The 17,716-nt window shown below is 38.8% G+C and overlaps 1 protein-coding gene across 1 annotated transcript in view; it reads right to left on the reverse strand.

Moving 5' to 3' along the window:
- The window catches only part of LAMA2 (laminin subunit alpha 2), a 303,089-nt gene that overhangs the window by 121,532 nt on the left and 163,841 nt on the right, over positions 1–17,716 (reverse strand). The window contains exons 20-25 of the mRNA XM_086631963.1: positions 15,849–15,955; positions 14,570–14,833; positions 11,497–11,677; positions 7,961–8,097; positions 5,267–5,503; positions 1,605–1,748 (exon numbers count right to left, since the gene is read on the reverse strand). Of these exons, the coding sequence (XP_086488089.1) occupies positions 1,605–1,748; positions 5,267–5,503; positions 7,961–8,097; positions 11,497–11,677; positions 14,570–14,833; positions 15,849–15,955 (1,070 nt within the window). The remainder of the gene's footprint in view (positions 1–1,604; positions 1,749–5,266; positions 5,504–7,960; positions 8,098–11,496; positions 11,678–14,569; positions 14,834–15,848; positions 15,956–17,716) is intronic.

The raw sequence follows: 17,716 nt of genomic DNA on the forward strand, positions 1-17,716 counted from the left end.
GACATAGGGATCAGGTAACGAGAAAACCAAGCCCTGCACTCTACTTTAAGCATCTTGGTATTTCCATTTACAGCAGCATCTGTGAACTGACCAGACATAGAAGCATTCCTAACATTTCCAGCCCTAACTGAGATTTCCTGAGTTCCTATAACTTTATTTCACTGTTTACTACTTTAGACATCAAGAAAGTGGTCAACACATTTGAATTTCGGATCAGCCTTGCCTTACTGTCATATAAGACAGGATCTGCTAGTTTAAACACATCTAATGTCATTTGAAGCACTTGAGAGTATCCAAAATAGCCACTAGTAGCTGGCAGAACCCAGTCTCACTAGTTTACAACTCTGAATCAATTCTGAAATATATCAGAGTACCAAAAATGAGACAAGACATGGACATACACTTGTTTAGATATGAGCATAAATACGGAAGGAAATTAATCAAGAGACATAAAATAATCAGGTTTAAATTATGTTTCTGCTTTGTGCTGCCACAAAGGTCAAAGTACAATTTTCCAGAACTGTTGCTGTCATGGAATTTGATTAAATGTTATAACTTGTCAGCCTTTTACAGCCTTTCATCTTCAGCCTATCAGCATATGATTAGCAAAACTGAAATAATGAGGAAAACTGGGTCAGATCATGATAAATCACATAATCCACCGGGAAGGGAAAGAGGTGCTATTGGATTGAACAATGAAGAAGAGAATGGTGCTATTCATATTACTTTAACCAAGAGTTATGAACTTTTTAGTATGAGATCATGCCTCAATTTCAGCCTCAAGTATCCTTATTCAATCAACATTTGTGCATAAAACAAGTCAGGGGCTTGGCTGATTTGCATTAGGCAGACATTCCCTATATGGCTGACGTGCTTTCTAGTAGAGATATGACCAACAACACATTGGGACTGAACTAGTCATTTTCCATCAGAAATAGTTCCTCCGGAATGTAACTGAAGAGCTGGCACAGCAGCGGCGGACAGCAGCAGTCTCAAGGTGGTTTGCACTCATAGTACAGATCAATGGAGACATCCAGTCTGCCTTGTCAGTCTAGGATAGGTCTCAAGGCCTTCTTCAGCAAGAAGGTGGAGAGCTCTTTGTTTGCTCTGATGGATTATAGCCTTTCATTCTTTGATTTAAACAGAGCTTAAAAAAGCTCTATTTAAAATTTTTTTTTAAAAAGCAACAATGAAAATAAACAGATTAATCGAACCGTGGGAAATCTATGCTGGACAACAGGCATTTGTGACCCTTGAATACACCTGGGTAAACTGTGTGTCATATACCAGAGATCATGTTACAATGCGCTGGACTGCATAATCTCCCCCCACGAATAGCTTGCCCTTTCCTGGGTTTTAATAGCTTTACTCTGGCTTGACATCAGCTATCCTATCACTGGTTTCTTTATCTACTTACTTACTTTTAATGCCTTGACCTCGATTGTCTAATGGAACATACTGCTCTCTCCACTTCTCCAAGTATAAAGAGGAAAATGATTGCTTAAATGTTTGGCCATTTTCTAGCTACCTCTCGGTGCCTGACTAAAAGATGCCAGCAGGAAACAACATTATCACATTACATGGCTCAGCAGTTTCCTACTCACCCACTTGCGAATCAGCCCCCTTGCCTCACTGCACTGCGTAGTCACGCCAAAGCAGTGGCAACTGCTGCAGCCAAGTGGGTTTCTGGCAGAGAGACCAAATGTACCAGGCTTGCACCTGTCACAGTGGACACCTTCCACATTAACCTGGAAGAGAGAGAATATTAAAAAAAAAAAAAACAAAAAACAAACAACAAAGGAAAAAAGCAAGCTTTATCTTGAGGTATTAATAAGAAAATCATACAGTAATGATAATAACAGGGTGCAGAAAGAAATAATAATAAGTGTAAGGAAACATTCAAGGAACTTTCCAGCTTCTCATCATGTGTGTATGCAAACATACACAATTAACGTAATTGAGGCATTTGCGTTTGTATCCATTGAGTAGCTCTGAGCAATGGAGGCTGGCTTCATACTGACAGTTGTAAGCACAGAAAAATCAAATGGCTCTTTGGGCATGACATGCTCAATAACTGATTGATAAGATCAGAAAAAAAATGTCCTTCTGAAATTGGTAGTGTTAATCAGGCCTTTTGTTTAATAGGAATCAGCTTTGACAAGTTAGAATGTTTAAGGTACAGTACTAAATGTTCTTGCTGCGAAACACAGTTTAATGGAAATATTGTAGAGAAAAGCCTTCCCCTCTTCGTGATTGTTTTTCACATCACTGAACAGTATTAACAAGGCTGAAATGTTTCACTGTTGTAATGTCAATGCTTTTATTTTCATTTTTCAATTAGCGCAAATATAAAGCTATACCAGATAGGGCCAGATACAAAATAATTTATGCATAGCCTTTTAAAACCATTTTCATACTGCGATCAAAGTGTGAAAAAAAAACCCCACAAGCTACCAATATGAAAGCACTGGTTGGCTTTTCCTCTCCCTCTTTTTTTTTTTTTTTTCCTCTCGAGAGTAATGTGAAAGCCGCCAATCCAAAAAACAAATTCAACTTTCCAAAGCTTATACAGGAAACCAACATTATCCCCGAGGATTTACCATTTTTAACCCTCATTTCCACATGTAACTCTATCAACAAATGTGCCTACACTGTATTTAGCTTAGACTTTGCCGCTTTTTGTCAGGGCTGACAAAGGGGCTCCTGAGCCGATGAAAGCTCATTTCCGCAGCTATAACAGCAGGTTTAAATGGGAACAACTACCATTTTATAGAAATCTAGCATCTTCAATATATAACTCTTCCAAAAAGTTAGACAAAAGGATAACTAACCCTAGATTTAAACTCAACCTTAGATTTGAATTCTGGAAAAAAAAAAAAAAAACAACAACAAAACTGCTGACTTAATTTAGTATTATTTGTCCATTTTCTGTCATAAATTGTAAATTTTACTTGCTTTGCATTTTGTTTCATGTCAATTGCCGTTTCTTATCATTAATCATCAGATAAATATATACTGTTAATTTGCACTCACAGAAACACAGAAGTAATTATATTTGCCTTAAAAGAATTAACAAAGAAACACTTCTATTTAAAAATGCCATAAACTCGCATTCTTCCTACTTAATGCATACAGAGCTACAAGAAAGATACTGACATACTGGACCTAATCCAAAAATAGGGCACCAAGATGGTTAGAGGGGTTGGAGCACATCATGTATCAGGAGAGGCTGAAAGAATTGAGATACCTCTATTTTTTCATTTCAGAGGATGACATAGGACAAATAACACTGATTATTAGTTTGACTCAGATGGTCCATGTGATCAACTCACTTACTTCAGGTTTCTTATGGTCTCACTATCAAACCAATAGGTATTTGTGAAATAGAACATGATGTTTTCTGTTCAAGTACACCAGAAAAAACGGAGAGTGGTCAAGCAGTTTGCACAAAGAGGTTGTGAAATCCCCATCCGTGCAAATACTGCCTCAGCAATGTCTTTCAAACAAGACACTGGACTAGATGACCTCCATAGGTCCCTTCCAATCTAATTTGTTCTACAGTTCTTCCATTGAGTCTATCCTTTAAACTCAGAATGAAAAGCCTGGTGCCTGTTTAACAAAAGAATTACCTGGCAATTCAATCATTTAAATTCATCCTTCCATTTTACTAGCTCTTTGTGTCAATACATTCCCTGAAAAAGAATGACTCAAAATCATAGAAGGAATCTCTAGAGGTCACTTTTTAAAACTTCCTCTTTGAAGCGGGACTATCATCAATGCTAGATCAGGTTACCCACACCTCTTTCTGGTCAATTGTTGAAAACCTCTGAGAATGAGGATTTCGCAACCTTTCTGCACAATCTGTTACAGTGTTGCATAACCCTCCTAGTGCTTTTTTTCCCCTAATGTCCAACTCAAAATTCCCAAACTTCCATTTGCATCTGTTGTCCCTTGTCACATCTTTTGCTGCCATCAGAAAGGACCTGACTCCATCAACTACTCTTTGAAGTGGCTGTAGGCTGCAAGTGCATTTTCTCTTAGCCTTTATACTTTGCAGACTTTTTAAAAGAGTCCAGCTCTCTCAATATAGCCTTACAGATCATCTGCTCCAAGTCTCTTTATAGACCTTCTCTGGATCCTCTCCAGTTTCTCAACAACGCTCTTGTCTCAGGTCCTAAAACTGAACACCATTGCCAAGTGCAGTCTTACCAGCACTGAGTAGAGGGGGGGATAAAGACTTGTCTCTGCTGGTCACACTCTTCACGATGTCCCACCTTGCAGCTGCATTGGCCAGTATGACCAATGCACCCAGCTCAGCAGGCAGTCTGCCTTATTTACAAGGAGCGTACATGGCTGGCTTATGTTCAGTTTGCCATTCCCCAAAGCCTGTATGTGCATTTAAGCAGGATTACCAGACAGCCTTTTTCCTCCCAAATTATACTGATTCTTAAGGATACTCCACTCCAATTAATGACCTTTCTATTTTCCTAACCATCAAGCTTTTCAAGGACCCTCTAGATTGTAGTTTTACTGCTCAGCACGTCAACCTCTACCTCCTCCAAATCAGCAATATTCTCAAATCTGCTGCTGATGAATCCTGTCATCTGTGTTACTGATGAAGGTACTGGCTCTGGGGTCTCTGCTTGCTGGCCACCAACTGCACATCAAACCACCGATTATTGCCCTTTAAACCCAGCAATCCAGACAATTTTCAAACCAACTAAGTGTTCTGTTCTTCCAAGAACAATTCCAAGTAAGAATGCTGTGGGTGATGATGCCAAAAGTCTTTGCTTTAGTGATCCTGAACTGGATGAAGTCTGCTCAGAAGAACAGATACTATCACAGTGAATTCTAGTCATAAAATGATCAATATTGACTTCCTCTAAGTCAATGTACTATAAAGAACTAGAACTGTGGCATACTATTACTGATGTGTTTGCTCTTAATTTGCTGAATATCTGAACAAGAATTGTATTGAATGGGGTTAAATTGGCAACGGTTCTGTAAGAACAGAAAGAAATACAAAGTGAGAAGAGAGCCTAAGAGGCTGTTAACCTGGCAAGTCTTAGCGTGTTAAAAAGCAACTGATAAGCACTGAAGTCTTTCCTTATGTTAGACTCCTCCCACAGCAGTTAGCAAATGCACTAGGAAAACGAAATAAATTTGTTTGCATGTATTGTTGGAACAGGCAAGTATAGGTGTCAGTGAATTTTGGAATAAACTTCTCAGTAGCTGTAAGATCAGCTTACAACCTTCATTGTCCTACCTTGCAGCTGCATTGGCCAGTATGATCAACACATGAGCACTTCCCCAACTCCGTATCACAGCTCTGTGGATCAGTCCCTGCCAGGAAGCACTGACAAGCAACGCATTGTGGATAATTCCAGTAACCCAACCTGCACTCAGTGCATTTATCCCCAGAGAATTCAGGGTGGCAGAAGCAACAGCCTGTATTTAAGTCACACTGAGAACTCAGGGCTCCAACGAGGCTGCAGTCACAAGGCTAAAAAAGGAAAGAAACAAGGAGAAAATTGTAATTATGCTTCTGAAACAAACAAACAAACAACAACAAAAAAGCAACTCACCTCTTTCAACTATCTATAAATTAAGTACAGCAGCGAATTTCCACTGTCCAAAGGTAGAATATCTGAATTATAAGGCTAGGTGTTTATCTTTATTCAACAAAGTCAAGCGATTACACTAAATATGTTTACAACACTGTTTTCTTTTTGAACAGATATTACTTAGCACTGGTAAGTTAGGCAGTGAAATCAAATAAATCCAAAAGGGTCAAGGACACTGGGATACTCTTTGGACAAAATTAACTTAAAAACTGTAAGTGCTCTCTAAAAAGTGCTTTCTGTGTAAATCCTCTGCAGGGCATGTTCAGACCACTCTCCTAAAACTGTAACTGCTCAGGGGCAGTGGTCCCAGCAGAATCTAGTTCAATGTTTATTAGTCATCCATCAGACAGGTAACTATCTTCTTTGCACAAACAGGACTCTTAGATGACAGTAATTTACACAGTAAGGGATGGAGATTTAGTCATGCGGTGTACTGGGAAGTAAACTTGCTCACAGAATGAGACATCCGCAGGCAGGTAAGGATAGGAATAGGTGATTTGCCAGGGGGTCTAGATACTGAGCACAGAAGTAAGTAGCAGGGAAAGCTGCGGGCTTCTAAAGAACAGACGAATCCCTCAGTGTTATTACTGTGACTGTACTGCAAAGTTAGCACAGGACATTTGCTGCGATCACTGGCGTGACCAGAATCTCATATGGAGAAGTTCAGCTTGCAGAAGCAAACTCAGTGCCAGTAGTACAGGTTACCACAGTAACTGACATGGAAAGACTTGCTAAAATTAAGAACACAAAGCTGAAAAAGAGAGGAGGAAAATGTGGATTGTTTCTAAGCAAAACTGTTCATTATATGAATACTTAAAGCACCTTTCTTCTGACCTGAAAAGACCATTTATAAAGAAGGTAATCATATACAGGAAATTCTCAAATTCAATCTTTAATGAATGCCAGAGAAAGTATTTAACTACTGGTTAAATGTTAGACTGCTAGACCACTACCTAACCTAAGAAATAAAACCTTCTGACAGAAAGAACCTTACTCTACAGGATATATTTGAACATAAAGCTCAGAAAGCAAATTGTTAACCACCCACTGAAATAGCTTGGTGTTCAATATCAAAACCTAAATCACGATCAGATGTTATGTTTGTTTTCTGAGCAAGCAGTTTTACGCAATGCTCTCTATCCTCCTGAGTTACAACAGCCCTGGAAATCTTCTACAACGAGTGTGAGCAGGAGATTCACATCTCACTTTGCAGAAATTAGCTGCAACATACTGAAAGAGATGTGGGCTGATAGATCATTATTAATTTAGATGGTGCCATGGAACTGCCATACTAATGTGCTCACATAAAAGATAATCAAAGAATACACTCCAGAGCTCAAACAGAGGTCTTCAACCTCATTAGGCTGGTTTCAGAAGCCAAGAATCTATATCACAGCAGCACAGCAGAGGTTTCACAAGAGGAGTTTTCCATACATACAAAAAAGAAATCATTCTTGATAATTAGTTTGCAGCCTGAGCTACATGACAAACAGCCCTTTTAGAAAGAGCATTAGTTGTGTATGACCATGTTCAGACAAGACACAGTTTTTTGGAGTAATTGTAGCTATATTATAAATCTCTCATCATCAGTGAGAACAGCAGAGAGGAGAAGATTTTTGAACTTTGCATGCTATTCACTGTCACCAGTTTTCACCCTTATCCAAATACTGTTCCCCTTAACTCAAGAGTAGGACATTAACAGCAGCTTTCATGGCCTCTCTGACATACTATCATTGTTTTCTTATTTCTTCTTCGTTCTTCCCTCCTCTTTGGAATTTTTTTAACTGTGTCAAACACTGGAATAAGAAGGATTTAAAGGCTAATGAGGTTTATTTCCCCTTTAAGAACATAGGAAGAAAGTGCATTTTACAGCTAAGGTGGTTGTTTCTTTTCTTCTCTCTTCACTGTCTTTTATGCACAGGTCACTTCTCAAGTAAACTTCAAGTACAAATTCCCAGTGGTATAACAATTAGGGCCAAAGTAAATTTGTTTGGCAAAGGCACTGTCAGTTGCCTGTAACTATACATCTACATACATTGTACAATACTGCTGTGATCTCCATCACGTTAAACACAGCTAAAATAAAATAAACCAGGCTCAGGCAGGACACTGACTCAGCATGGCAGCAGTATAGACTGGGTGTTTGGTATTACAGGCTGCACACCTGAGACAGAGGATCTGTAGTGCTCGGTAACAGATCGCCAACATTCCCAACACAGTCTGACACCTCAACTCGCAATACAGAGACAAAAATTGTGTTCCAGCTACAAATTACTGTATTTAACCCCACAGGAAAGACGTAATACACAGAGAGAAAATCTGTGAGACCCACTCACCTTGCAGCCACTGACAATGTCATGGCCCCAGTAATTTGGTGCACATTTGTCACACATCTCTCCAACAGTATTAGGAGGGCAGATACAGCGGCCACTGACGGGATCACAGTTATTACCAAAACGTGAACAGTCACAGGCTTCATGGGAAACAGAAAAGAATAGAGCAGAGGAAAAGTTACCCCTTTATGCAACACCTGGAGAGCAAACCCTAACAGGGTTTGGATCATTCCAGCAAAGCCTTTACTGTACAGTGAACTCTCAGTTCTCTGCAGACACAGTGGAGTAGGAAAGGTAAGGTAGGGTAAACCCAGAGAAACCAAAACCAGGAGCAATGCAATACCGGTTAACTGAGGTTGAAGTAACTGCAATGAGAACAGAATGGGAAAAATAAAGGCATTGACTGTAGAAGTCCAGAGACTTCTGAGATGGGGCATTCATGATACAGCTGCAGGAACATCGCTGTACAGTTTCTGGGCCAATGCTGTCTTCTGGAAGAAGCCACCTGACTGCATCTGAGCCCTCTATGCAGGAAACTTGAAGTTTATTTAACCTCTTCCACCAATCTAAGCCAACCTCCTGAAATTTCTGCTGCTGTAAACAAATTTTTCTTAAATGGTAAAAAAAGTGTTTCAGTTTCTTTTTCTCATTCTATTCCTTTTTTTCAGATTACATGTATTCTGCCTTGGAGGACATCAATAATGTGCCTCTTCACAGGAAACTGTGATTCTCTGCAGATTTTTATTCAATTAAAAACACTTTGGTTTTGGAAGTGGTTCCAAAAGCAGTCTTTGCTCTTGAAGCATTATTAAGTGAACGACTCACCAGTGGCAAATGCAGATTCAAGGTATGTAAGTGATAGCTATGGGGCACAAGATTGGCACCTAATTGCTTGGAGAAGCAGAACTGGTACATGGTTATTTTCACACCCATCGTCAACATTACTCTTGAGGTCAGACCAAAAGCATCATAAGCAAACTGCGACTCTGAGTGATAATCTATTCCTTGGTATGTTTATAGGACAGTTTAACATAATGTTCATTGCTGAGGGCTGTATTTATGTTCATTACCTTCACTGTATGAAATACTTCAACACAGAGTAAAACATTAGATGTGCAAAGATAGAACTCAAATCCACAGCTCAAATAAGAAGTAACCTTTATTTTTCCCCCATCAATGCTTTCAAAACAAGGTAACTGATGCAAAGATAGTAAGTTTTGCCTCCATCGTGCCAGGAACAAGATGTTTTGCATGCTACATAAAATCTTTTGACACACTGTGGCTTGAAGATGTTTCAGAATACGTCTCTCTCTGGGAGACTGAGGCTTTTGGATGTGACAGCTCTTTTATGGGCTTCCAGTTCTTACAAAAGATTGGTTCAAAAGGCATGGAGGGGAGGAAAGTGATATAGTAATATTTTTTGCATTTTTACTTTTATCATTATTAAAAAAAATATGGAAAAAATGCAACACATTTGTTGCAAGCAATAGTGAAATAGAAATCTCTTTTGTATCTTCGCTGCTAGAATGTCAAAGCTAACTGATGATGCTTTAGGGGGTTTTTTAAGCTTTATGGTTTTTTATCACATAAGAAAAAAATCAAATTATATTCTTTTTAGATAAACGCTAGATAAAAGAGGTCCAATATTTTATTCGATACTTAACTGTCACTATGGAATCCATTTTTGTGCACTTTCTTCCTAGCACAATTTGATACACTTTTGTTAAATTTCTGGTTTTCTCTGTGATTCATAATTTAATTCCTTTTTTTTTTTTTTTGTCATTTGAAGGAATACATAAAAAAGCCTACTAAAAATAAGTGGGGAAAAACAGCATTTTGAAAACAGAATTCCTCTCCATCTGTTGTATTAACTTTGGAACTTCTAAAAATATGAATTTTCTTTAACTGTTGCGGTTATTTAAAATATTTGATGACCACAGGCAGATACATTTCTGTTTAAAATATTGTTTGGATTACACTACTTTACCATTTCATCATTGTTCCTTAAACTTTGTCATTTCATGTTTTCCAAGAGAACAGTTAAAATTTTATTGTGAAATCTTGTTAATTGCTCCCTCATTTTCCTTCCCTAACTGTATGAAATTAACATTTTGTAGTATTTCACAACAGTGGTGTTCTTTTTAACTGTGAAATGCTAGAATAAGAGACTAATAATGAAGATATTCTGTATTTCTTTTCTCTCTGTATATGTGCTAAGGACTTTAGGACTGCAGTTGTCATGTGCATTTTGTTTCAAGTTCTCTCATTAGCGAGCCTGTGAACCCATCTTTCCCTTTTCCTAGATGCCAACACGTTCGAACTTCCCAAGGTGGTAAACACATTCCTAGCCCTTCCTTCCCATGGGAGGCAAAACTGTAGAGTAATGTTTTCAGACAGGATCTATAATCCAGCCTGACTCAAGCTTTATCAACACTATGGGCGAAATTGGATTTTGCTGCACAGATGTGAGTCTCGAGGTCTAGATGCTCCTTCCATAAAAAAGGGGAGTAAAAAAAGGCAGAGATCTAGGCTTGCTGCTTCTACTGCCATTCTGGATAGGAAAGGAGGCAGAATAGGGTATCAAGCATGGTGACTTCTGCTTCTGGAAAGAATACAGCTTCTGCCTGAAAAATAATAGCAGTAATACCCTTGGCTTTATAGCACTCTGCCATCAGCAAAGCAAGCTGCAGAGCCATCGCCATGCTGGCATTCCAGCAGCCAGCCACACTAGACAACTACATCTTTTATGATCACACCTAAATAAGCCTGTGAGACTTAAAAATACAGTTCTATTAGCAAAGATGGGATACTTCCCTGGGAAGAGATCTATTGATTAGGTTCTTTTTGATGTAGCAGTCTGTACTGCTTTAAGGCCAGGAAGCATTCATTTCAGTGTTTGACCTAACATCCAAAAGGACAAACATAGATGTACAGAAGTGGCTGGATATATTTATGCCTGATGCTAGAGTTTCAGCATCTCGAAGAACATACTTTTCATGTGTTTACACAAGGGACATTGAGAATTTTATCTGAAGATATTGTTGTACACAAAAAGTATACAAGATCCTAAATATCACTCTATAGAAATTTAATAAAAAAGGATCAACCAGTAAGGACAGTGAAAATGCTGGGGGTAAAACTAGAAGCAAAGGGATTTTTTTTTTTCTTTTTTTCCATTCACATCCCTTCAAGCTGATGTGATTTGGCAAGCACCTTAATCAGCCTTCTATGACACTCTTACCATAATTAAGTAATAGGAACTTTTTTGGAAGAAAGTACTTGGAGAAAAGGGCATTCTTGTTCCTTCTAAACATGGTACATTAGCCATCAACTGATCTTAAAGAAAGGAATTGCTTGGGCCTTTTGTTCTTGCCAATCACCATCCTTGCCAAATGATTGATTTACAGGGCTCTATATGAAGATACCTACCTGTCAAGAAAATTTGTTAGGTGATCCAAAACCAGTCAAACTAGAAACTTTAGTAATAAATAAACAAACAAATAAATCAACCTGCAATTGGTTGCAAAGAATTTACATACGAGTACAGCCTCCTTCTTCAAAGTTGTAAAATCCATGAGCACAGTGGTCACACTTCTTTCCTGTCACTCCAGGCTGGCAATAACACTGTCCATCTCCATCGCAGTCAAAGGACTTGGAACCAAAAGAGTTGCAGTTGCAGGGAACACAGCCTCTTGAGGATTGTAAGCCAAATGTTTCAGGCTGCCACAGACAGAGGAAGAGCAGTTAGTACATGGAATGATTACCTGGAGAAAAGAGGAAAAGCTGAGAGTGTAGGGAGATCGGGGTGGTTCGTTCCTTTTCATCACTGAAACACTACTCTTAACAGATTGTATTGTAGCAGTAAAACACTGGGGCAAGGGCACTAAATACCCTGCACAGCTGAAAAAGAATAAAGATTTCAGAATGTTTCCTGATCTATAATGAATGTTCTGCAATGTAACGCATTTCCTATGAGGTTGTGTTTCCACACACAATTCCTACAAGAAATGGAATGTATGTCAGTGCCACGTACACATCCCATGTCTGTGTTGTAAGTTTATGTCAGGCAGAGGGAGTGAATTCAAAATCTTAGCTACGAATATGGATTGATTCAACTGGAAAGTCTCTGAACAACTAGATTTTATCTCCTCTGACCAGGGGTAATGTCCGTATACAGTATTCTGTAATTCGAGGGCACCTCTTTTGAATGATGTTCAGGAATAACTTTAGAAGAACATAGACACAATGTATTTGTTTACATTACAAGTAAATAACAGAAATTACCTATTTTTAAGATAAAGTCTCTGTCTTCGGGTTAGGTCTAAGACTAAGATAGAAATAATCAATGAGATTCTATTTCTGTTCTATTTTCATTCTTTGCTTTCTTTTTTGCATTGAGTACTGTAATGTTCCGACAGCACTAGAAATAGTAATAAATTTCCTCTTCAACTCCACTAGTGCAGCACAAAATGTAAACTTGTAAAGAAGGGAAGATACATGCTCATTTGTGCACTGTAATATGGAGTTCTACCTGAAGCTTTTAACCAACAGACCCCAGAGGTTTCACTACACCAGCTAACAGAGGCCCTAGGAGCAAACCATACTTGATATTCATATTCTGAACTCAGTCTTGAGCTGCAGTAACTTAAAATGGTAGTAGTTTTCTACCTTTTTTTCAGGTACAATGATTTTCAGAGGATATTAAAATCCAAATCATATTACTAACTTCACTTGAAACTGACACTACCATATTTAATAAAAAAAAAATCTATCAGAGATTTTGCTAGGTAAGTAAAATATTAAAAATGAGATATTAAAAAGATCACTGCTAATGAATATAAACAGAACAAAGTGGAAAATATTTACTTTTACAATGTACTACTGTGTGACCCAGGCATATGAAGTCAGATTTTTACCTAGTATATTCATCACTACAGATTTTTCAAGTCAGTAGAGCTGCACTGACTTACATTTTACATGGATTTGTTCCACAGTGGAACCCCTAACCTCTTGTGTAGGTGAATTACCAGAGACTTCAGCAGGCTTCCATGTAAAAGTCCTAAAATCTGATCTGAGGTTAATACTGAAGTTCCACATTCCCATAGAGAATCTGCTGATAGGTATCAGAATACAGGACCACACCTATGGTCAGAATTTGGCCTGAAGAATCATAAGAAGCTAAGCAAATACACGATTATACACATAATAAAGAATTGCACTGATTTTCATTCCCAAATTCTATATTGAAATATTTTGCGAATTACATAAGTCTGCATGGCAAAACACAGTGCATCAGAGAGAAAAACCCAAACTGATACAATTAAATTCCAAGGTTTGATTAAATATCCAGACTATCTCTAAAGATTCCTTTCCCATAGGAAGAGACATACAGAAATGTGAATATGCAAAAATCTCAGGACAGACATTCAGATTAAAGCAGTGAAGTAACCAATGCACAGCATGTAGCTCAGTTCTCAACAGAAAGTTTGATAGGATTTAATAAATTCTGTTTATAAGAGTGAAAGCCAGAGAAAGTCTGATACACTAGCATTCCACACTGCGTGAAGGAAGAAACGATCACTAGCATGCTGGGTCGCGTTCTGTGATGAGCTCTGCACAAAGACATTTTGATCAGTCATGCAAACCCCCAAGATGAACCCCCAAGTTAAGCCCTCAGCAAAGCTTGTTTACACACAGAAATTCTAAGAATCACATTTACTGAACAAGAGATTAGATCGTGGATGACAATGAGCAAATAGGATGAATTTTCTGAGTATGTTATTATATTGTGTCTCTGTATCAGTCTATGTGTGTCGAGCGTTTTTGTGGGCAACGCAGTTCTGTAACATATGTTAAATGGGTAAAAGCTCATGTTCTCCAAGGGAATCCATACAAGCAAATCTGGCACAGGTCCCAGAGTCTAGCTGAGGAGGAAACATAATGCCAGGTATTTTTCAAACCAGGCGTGATAAGTGTGGAGGTTTTTGAGTTGCAGGGTCAAAACCCAACATTCCTGAAACACTGCTCTGGTAGAAGCAGTTGCATCGTAATTACTTCACTTTAGGAAGTAAGTTGCTTTGTTGGTATGTGATAAAAAATGAATACTTCTGTCATTATGGGCGTTACATTCAAAAAATGGGCACTTCACCCCGTTAAAAAAGGCTGAGAAAACTGGCCATATTCACTACATGAGAACTTTTAACACCAGTTATGTTTGATATTTCAAGATTAGATCTTAACACTTTGCCTCTGGGACTGATCCTTCTTGCAAACTCCTTAAGGTTTTCATTCTTGAATTGTTAGAAGAGGAAGTTTTATCCTGCTGAAGGCCATGAAAAACCCACTGATGCATTTTGTGCGTATCGCTGTTGATGGTGTTGCTTGTGGACTCATGTTGGTATTTGACTTCTGGAATATAGTGTCATTTACACAATGAGAAGCCCTAGGAGTGGGGAAGTACCCTAAGAGGCTGCCTGTCGTGTGAGTCTGTATGTTTCTCGATAATTTTGTATATTGTAGCACACTATTTAAAATTAAAAAAAGCCTGCAGGAGCTCCAAACACAAGCGAGTATGAGATTTCAGTCCATGCAACCCACACAGTTTCTGATTACCGGAGTGGCAGGCCGGTAAGCACCCCGTGGGCACCCACTGGCACTGCTGATGCCCCATCTCCGAGGGGGGACTCGGATCTGCTGACTGCTTCGTGCGTTTTCTTTCAATTTAGGCACTTGTCTGCTGATTTCACAGCGTCTGCCCATGAATCCTGATTTGCAGATACATCTTCCTGACATGTCACACTGCAGTGACATGGATCCTAAAGCACTGCAGCCACAGGGTATACAAAACAGCTTTTCTGGAGCCCAGAAGAAGCTGGGCTTTAAGAATGAAAAGCAAGCACTGTTAGAAAGTGAAAATAATGAAACTACAGCACATAAAAGAGCACAGGAATAAAGATAGTAGTAAATACAGTAGTAAACAAAGATTAATTCCAATCAACCACTAATATTGTATTAACGAGCTTGAGATATTTGCTGCGTACATTATGCAATCTGTGCAAATTCCATGGATATCAACAATTTTTCTTTGAACAGACTCTTTAAATACTGTTGAAAATAGAACGCGAGCAAACCACTTCAGAAATTATGCAGTTTTAAAGAGTGAAAATGATCCCTGCAGTTTCTGAAGAATTATTTATATGCTTTAAATTGCATGCATGCAGAGGAGTTCTGAGGACACAGGCCCAACCCATGAGTCCTCGTGCTGAACTGGAGAAACATGCAGCCAGCTATAACATATTCCTTAGCAGCCTGAAGACAACTCTGTGAAAGTTTATGAAACATTGTTTTTTGCAGTGGTTTTATGAGACAGCAAAACAACGTCAAGGCAAAAGACACTTTCCCCAAAGAGTAATACGCTATTTGGACAATATAAGAAGAAACACTAAGAAAAAAACATAAAAGCAGAACATTCACACCACAAGTAAACTAGCATCTTGCTTTTTTTTTTTTAAAATCAGATGCTATCAGACATTTTGCAACTTTCTTCATAGAGGGATTATCCTCCAGAGCTGCAATATTTTTAACTAATTTATTTATATCAAACATTCAGAATATAAGGTGTATATACCATATATAAAAACGTATTTGCATGTACAGTGAGGCTTAAAATATCTTCACTGCATGCAAATGCAACGTTCTGTGTTCTGTTCTAGAAAACCTTCAGAAAACATTTTAAACCCAGCCATTTTACCTTTCTGTACATAAGAACAACCCATATATGTTCTTTAAGTGAAAAATGAACAAAAAAGAAAAACTATCCAAAAGGAAACAGTATTTAGTTAGGAAAAACAGGGAAGAAAGCTGAAAGGAAACACTGCTTCTTGTCCCTCACCTTGCAGACGTCACACCGGCGCCCGATCACGTTGGCTTTGCACTCACACTGGCCCGTCCGAGAGTCACAGATCTCCGAGAAGGAGCCATTGGTGTGACAGTGACAGGCTGCAGAGGAAAAAGGAGCTGTTAATGTGTTTCCTGAAGCTACATTTTTAATAGCCAAATGTTTGAAGTGCAGCTTTTGCCATCCTGAGAAGTCCAGGAAGGCAGGCTCGAGTAAAGCAGGAAGGCATCATTCCCACACCATGACGACACACATTAATCTACCCGTAGTAATGCGGAATTTTGCTCCAAATTATTGCAGTGAGAAATTTTGCCTCCAGTTCATAAATAACTTGTGCATACGGGACATAGCTATGGCAGGTGGGAGTGTTGCTGCTCCACACGCTGGTCCTGCTGCCCTGGAGTCCAGCCTGTGTTAACGCAGTGGGCAGGAAACATTGGCAGGCTGAGGAGCCAGAAGGCTCCAAGAGCCTCGCGGTGGGGGCAGCAACCTCAACCCCACCAAGAGCTCTCCGTCACAGGCAGCACCCTGGAGTACAGCTGAAAGAGAGACTAAGGATTATCTGCTCCCAGGACCCCTGTCTTGGCAACAGCATCACACCTCCCAGAGGAAACGTCACCCAACTGACCAGCCCAACTCATCACAACGCTCTCTTGAGGATTTAAAATGGCAATGAGAAGGAACTGCTGCTTCTTGAGGAAAATAACAATGCTTCTGGCTTCTGAATTCTTATATTTTAGGAGAAGAGAAATTTTGAGGAAGCTTTCTATCACCCCTTATGTTCTTCAACCACGATTCTTCTGGCATGCAGAGATTAGGAAAAAATCCCTTTAGCATTCACAGTAGAGAAGAGGGATGTGATTGGTGTCACAGGGACTATAACCATGCAGTCACCAATTCCATCATCATGAGCTGGTTCCTGAATGTCCCTTTTTGTTCCCCAGAGGGGAATGAATCCGCATCTCTGTACTGATTATCAATCCACTCTGTAAACTAGGGCTCCAAAACATATTTTGCCTTCCTGCAGTGCCCTGGCTGCATGTGTTGTTTCTTTTTTCCTCAACCTGACAGCTTCATTTCAAGAAACACTTAAGGGTCCCAACAGTGAACACATACTTGCATGTCACATGGTGCCATTTGAGAAAAAGCAGCCTGATTTTTTCTATGTATAGACTATTACAACAGGAGCTTCCTCATTACTTTATTGGACTTGCTAATATACAATTTTCAATTGTAAATTGAATTTACATTCAATTGTAAATTGAATAGATGTGGGGTGTTTTTTTTTTGGTTTTCCTCCCCACTTTTGAGGTATTCGGCAAAAGTTGCTTCTTTTAAATGAAAGTGACTTTATGGCTTGCCAGGCTGTTCATGTCATTATTTCTCAAATAGTTGCAAAGATGTCTCGTATTCCAGAATAAGTAAGAAAAATATGTTGGGCTCTCATATCAGTCTGGTAACATCCTCAGAGGTTTTGGTCTCTTTCTGATTTGCAACATATTTTTAAAATGTAAACATTTAAAAACACTTCTGCAGTAATTAACATCACCTCTCTTTTCCTTTTACTCTCGTTTTTCGGCACTAACTGATCCATAATTTACGTCTTTCATCCAGTATACAGCCCTCTTCTTTACCATAATATTCATGTGCTAAAACTGCTGACACTCCAAACTAGGACATTTGCTCATTGTTCTTAGATTTGTTTTTGTACAGATACACCAAGAAATTCAGAGACGCTATAGTGACCTAAAGTTGTACGGTCGTTTGAAATGGTTAATGCACATGACAACAGCACTGTATTGAGAAAGAGCAGAAACATTTCAAAGAATAATTTGAAAGCAAAATTCATGCTTTGCAATACT

The sequence above is a fragment of the Tauraco erythrolophus genome, chromosome 2, assembly GCF_009769465.1.
Source record: "Tauraco erythrolophus isolate bTauEry1 chromosome 2, bTauEry1.pri, whole genome shotgun sequence".
NCBI classification, from domain to species: domain Eukaryota; kingdom Metazoa; phylum Chordata; class Aves; order Musophagiformes; family Musophagidae; genus Tauraco; species Tauraco erythrolophus.